This window comes from Acanthisitta chloris, unplaced genomic scaffold, assembly GCF_000695815.1.
Source record: "Acanthisitta chloris isolate BGI_N310 unplaced genomic scaffold, ASM69581v1 scaffold39167, whole genome shotgun sequence".
Classification (NCBI taxonomy): domain Eukaryota; kingdom Metazoa; phylum Chordata; class Aves; order Passeriformes; family Acanthisittidae; genus Acanthisitta; species Acanthisitta chloris.
In genome coordinates this window covers 1-2,998 of record NW_008684910.1, presented here as the reverse complement: position 1 = coordinate 2,998, position 2,998 = coordinate 1, and the positions used below count along the sequence as shown (strand labels likewise).

General features: G+C 57.9%; 1 protein-coding gene across 1 annotated transcript in view; it reads left to right on the top strand.

Annotated features, from left to right (window-relative positions):
- CGN (cingulin) overlaps positions 1 to 2,677 on the top strand; it is a gene marked incomplete at its 5' end in the record, with an annotated part of 4,635 nt that extends 1,958 nt beyond the window's left edge. The window contains 6 exons of the mRNA XM_009079496.1: positions 203 to 292; positions 1,215 to 1,298; positions 1,900 to 2,018; positions 2,100 to 2,208; positions 2,299 to 2,462; positions 2,536 to 2,677. Of these exons, the coding sequence (XP_009077744.1) occupies positions 203 to 292; positions 1,215 to 1,298; positions 1,900 to 2,018; positions 2,100 to 2,208; positions 2,299 to 2,462; positions 2,536 to 2,677 (708 nt within the window). The remainder of the gene's footprint in view (positions 1 to 202; positions 293 to 1,214; positions 1,299 to 1,899; positions 2,019 to 2,099; positions 2,209 to 2,298; positions 2,463 to 2,535) is intronic.
- Between the last annotated feature and the right edge of the window lie 321 nt (positions 2,678 to 2,998).

Genomic DNA, 2,998 nt, shown 5'->3' with positions numbered 1-2,998 from the left:
GGGGGCTGCCGCGGCTCATAGCCGAGCGTCTCCCTTCTCCTGAATCCCGGGATGCGTTGAAGCTTCCCGGGTCTGGCTGGGGTGGAAGCGCTGCGGGAGCAAACCCCCTTCCTCCAGCATCCCAGGGCCTGCACCACCGCTGCCCCCATCCCATGGGGACCCTATGGCCCAGACTGACCCTTCTCATCCCAAACCCTTGCAGGAAAAATCCAAGCACTTGGAAGTGGAGCTGGAGGAGGAGAGGAGCACAGTGGAGCTGCTGACAGAGAGAGTCAGTCGGAGCAGAGACCAGGTAGGGCAGGTGCTGCCTCAGCTGGTGCCGTGGCAGAGCTGTTCCAGCTCTAGCTGGGTTAACTCGGATCCTCGGATACAGCTGGTCACTGGAACTGAAACTCTATTAATGAGTGGCTAACGAGCAGCCTGGAGCTCTCTGCCACTAAATCCAGTCGGGATGACAGTGTCAGAAAAGTTTGGGCAGGAATGGGAGTTATATGAGCTTAGGAAAAAATAATCAAAAAGAGATTCCCAGAAATTACAGGGTGAGGCTTAAATCCTGTCAGGCTCTCCCCTCCCTCCCTCTTACCCCACCTGATTATTCCCTTCAAAGCCTGAGCTCTTGGAGCAGGTAGGAGGCAGCACTGGGATTTACTGGGATCCTGGTAACAGCAGCTCCTCTGCCTCTCACCCTCCTGCCCCACTTAGATCCAGTCTGGGGCTTGGAGCAGGCATTCCCACCCCTTGGGCTGTGACAAGGGGATAAAATGGGTGGTTTTCCCATTTTTCAATCTGGGAAACATCCCAGGGGATACTTTCTCCACAAATCCTGGATGTGCCTGAAGCGTGGGAGCTGTGGAACAGGGATGTGCAGAATACCGTAGCCGTGTTCAGCTCGGAAGTGGATCAGACCCACTGCTGTCCCTGTGCCTTGTGGAACTGGGAGCACAACCAGGTCCCCAAATCCCAGTCCAACCAGTTGAAACAGTGGAACATTGCAGCCCTGGGCTTTGGGACACTCATGGAATTTAATTTGGGAAGGACCCAAAATCCTCTTGCTCTGGCTGTGTCCCACGGGAAGGTCACCCTGCGGCTGGTGGATGCGCCGAGTCCGCCCGTGCTCTGCAGCACTGGTGTCCCGGAAGGAATTCCGGTGGCTCCAGTGTCTTGCCAAGCAAAGGATGCAGCAAAACCAACCAGTGCCATGTCCTTGTGCCCAGATCGACCAGCTGCGGGCAGAGCTGCTCCAGGAACGCTCCAGCCGGCAGGACCTGGAATGTGACAAGGTGTCACTGGAGCGGCAGGTGAGGATGAGCCATGGAGGGGATGGGGACAGCTGGAGGGTAACTGGATCCCTTGTCCTGTGAGAGACATGGGGAGAAGTGTCCTGGGGCATCCTTGGGGGAGGGACCATGTTCCCAAGGAGCTTTTTGTGCTGTGAAGTCATTCCTCCTCCTCCTCTCCTCCTCCATGCTCCGGATTTGTCCCGTCCTCCCCTTTCCCCATCCTTGGAGCATCCTTGGAGCTGTCTGCCATCTCCCAGGGTGTCTTTCCTGCAGGATTCCCCCTTTCCTCATGCTTCCCACCTGGGATTTGTGGGGATTTGGTGGAATTCTTTTGGCCAGCAAAGGGATTTAAGAGCAGAAACTGGAGAGCATCATGGAGCCAGTGGGGGCTGTTGCAGGCCCCAGGGTGTCCCCATCCCCTCCAGCCTCTCCCTGTGCCCTGGTCGGTGCCAGCGCGTTAATTGTCGTTATATAACTCGGCTTGTTACGGCTCCTCCTTGGAAAAGGGTTGCTGGGCCCTGACTCACCACAGGGTTTACATAAGTGAGGCTCAGAGCTTCCCCACCCACCCAGGAGCCCCAGGATGGGATGACAGGGACAATTTGGGGGGGTTTTGTAGAACAAGGAGTTGAAGAACCGCCTAGCCAGCTCCGAGGGGCAGCACAGACCCAATAGCAACGTCTCCCAGCTGGAAGCACGCGTGGAGGAGCTGCAGGACCAGCTGCAGGCAGAGGAGAGGTACAGACCATGGAGACCGTCGTTTTTAGGGGTGTCTCACCCACTTGGTGGGTTCCAGCCCTTCCTGTTGCCTCTCCATAGGGAAAAGAATGTCCTGCTGTCCTCCAACCGCAAGCTGGAGCGGAAGGTGAAGGAGTTGACCATCCAGATCGATGACGAGCGGCAGCACGTCAGCAACCAGAAGGACCAGGTAGGTGAGCACAGCACCCTTTGGAGCTGCCAAGCAGCTCAGGGATCCTAACCATGCTAATCCTGTGGGATTCGCTGTGTCTCCACACAGCTGAGCCTGAAGGTGAAGGCCCTGAAGCGTCAGGTGGATGAGGCAGAGGAGGAGATTGAGCGGCTGGAAGGGGCACGGAAGAAGGCACAGAGGGAGCTGGAGGAGCAGCATGAGCTCAATGAGCAGCTGCAGAACCGTGTCAAGGCGCTGGAGAAGGAGGCTTGGTAGGGAATCTGGGCTGGGGGGGCTCCCAGATCCGTGGCAGGGTGAGAGCTGACCCCTGTTCTCCATCCCCAGGCGCAAAGCCGCGCGTTCGGCCGCCGACTCCTCGCTGCAAGACGACCAGCTGAGCTCAGATGAGGACTTTGACAGTGCCTACGGCCCATCCTCCATCGCCTCACTGCTCAATGAGCCCAATCTCCAGACCAGCTCCTGCTGACACCTGCTGCTGCAGCCCGGAGTGAAGCCACATCCCAAAATGCAGGTGCTGGATCAGCTGGGGATGCTGCAAGAACTCTTCTAACACCGAGGACATGAAGGAAGGAGGGTGGGGACCCTCTGGGGCCCCACCCCGGACAGTGTCTTGCCTCTTTTTCTTCATACGGGTCTCAGGGTGCGTTTGCACCGTGGCTCTTGCCTGGTTGTTGTCCTGGTGTCCCCTTGGTGACCAGGTCAGCGTGGCCCTGGGGGCTCAGGGTCCTGTGAGGGTGTTGGGGGGCCCCCACACCTGTGCCCCCCCGGTTTATTTTTATATGCAACT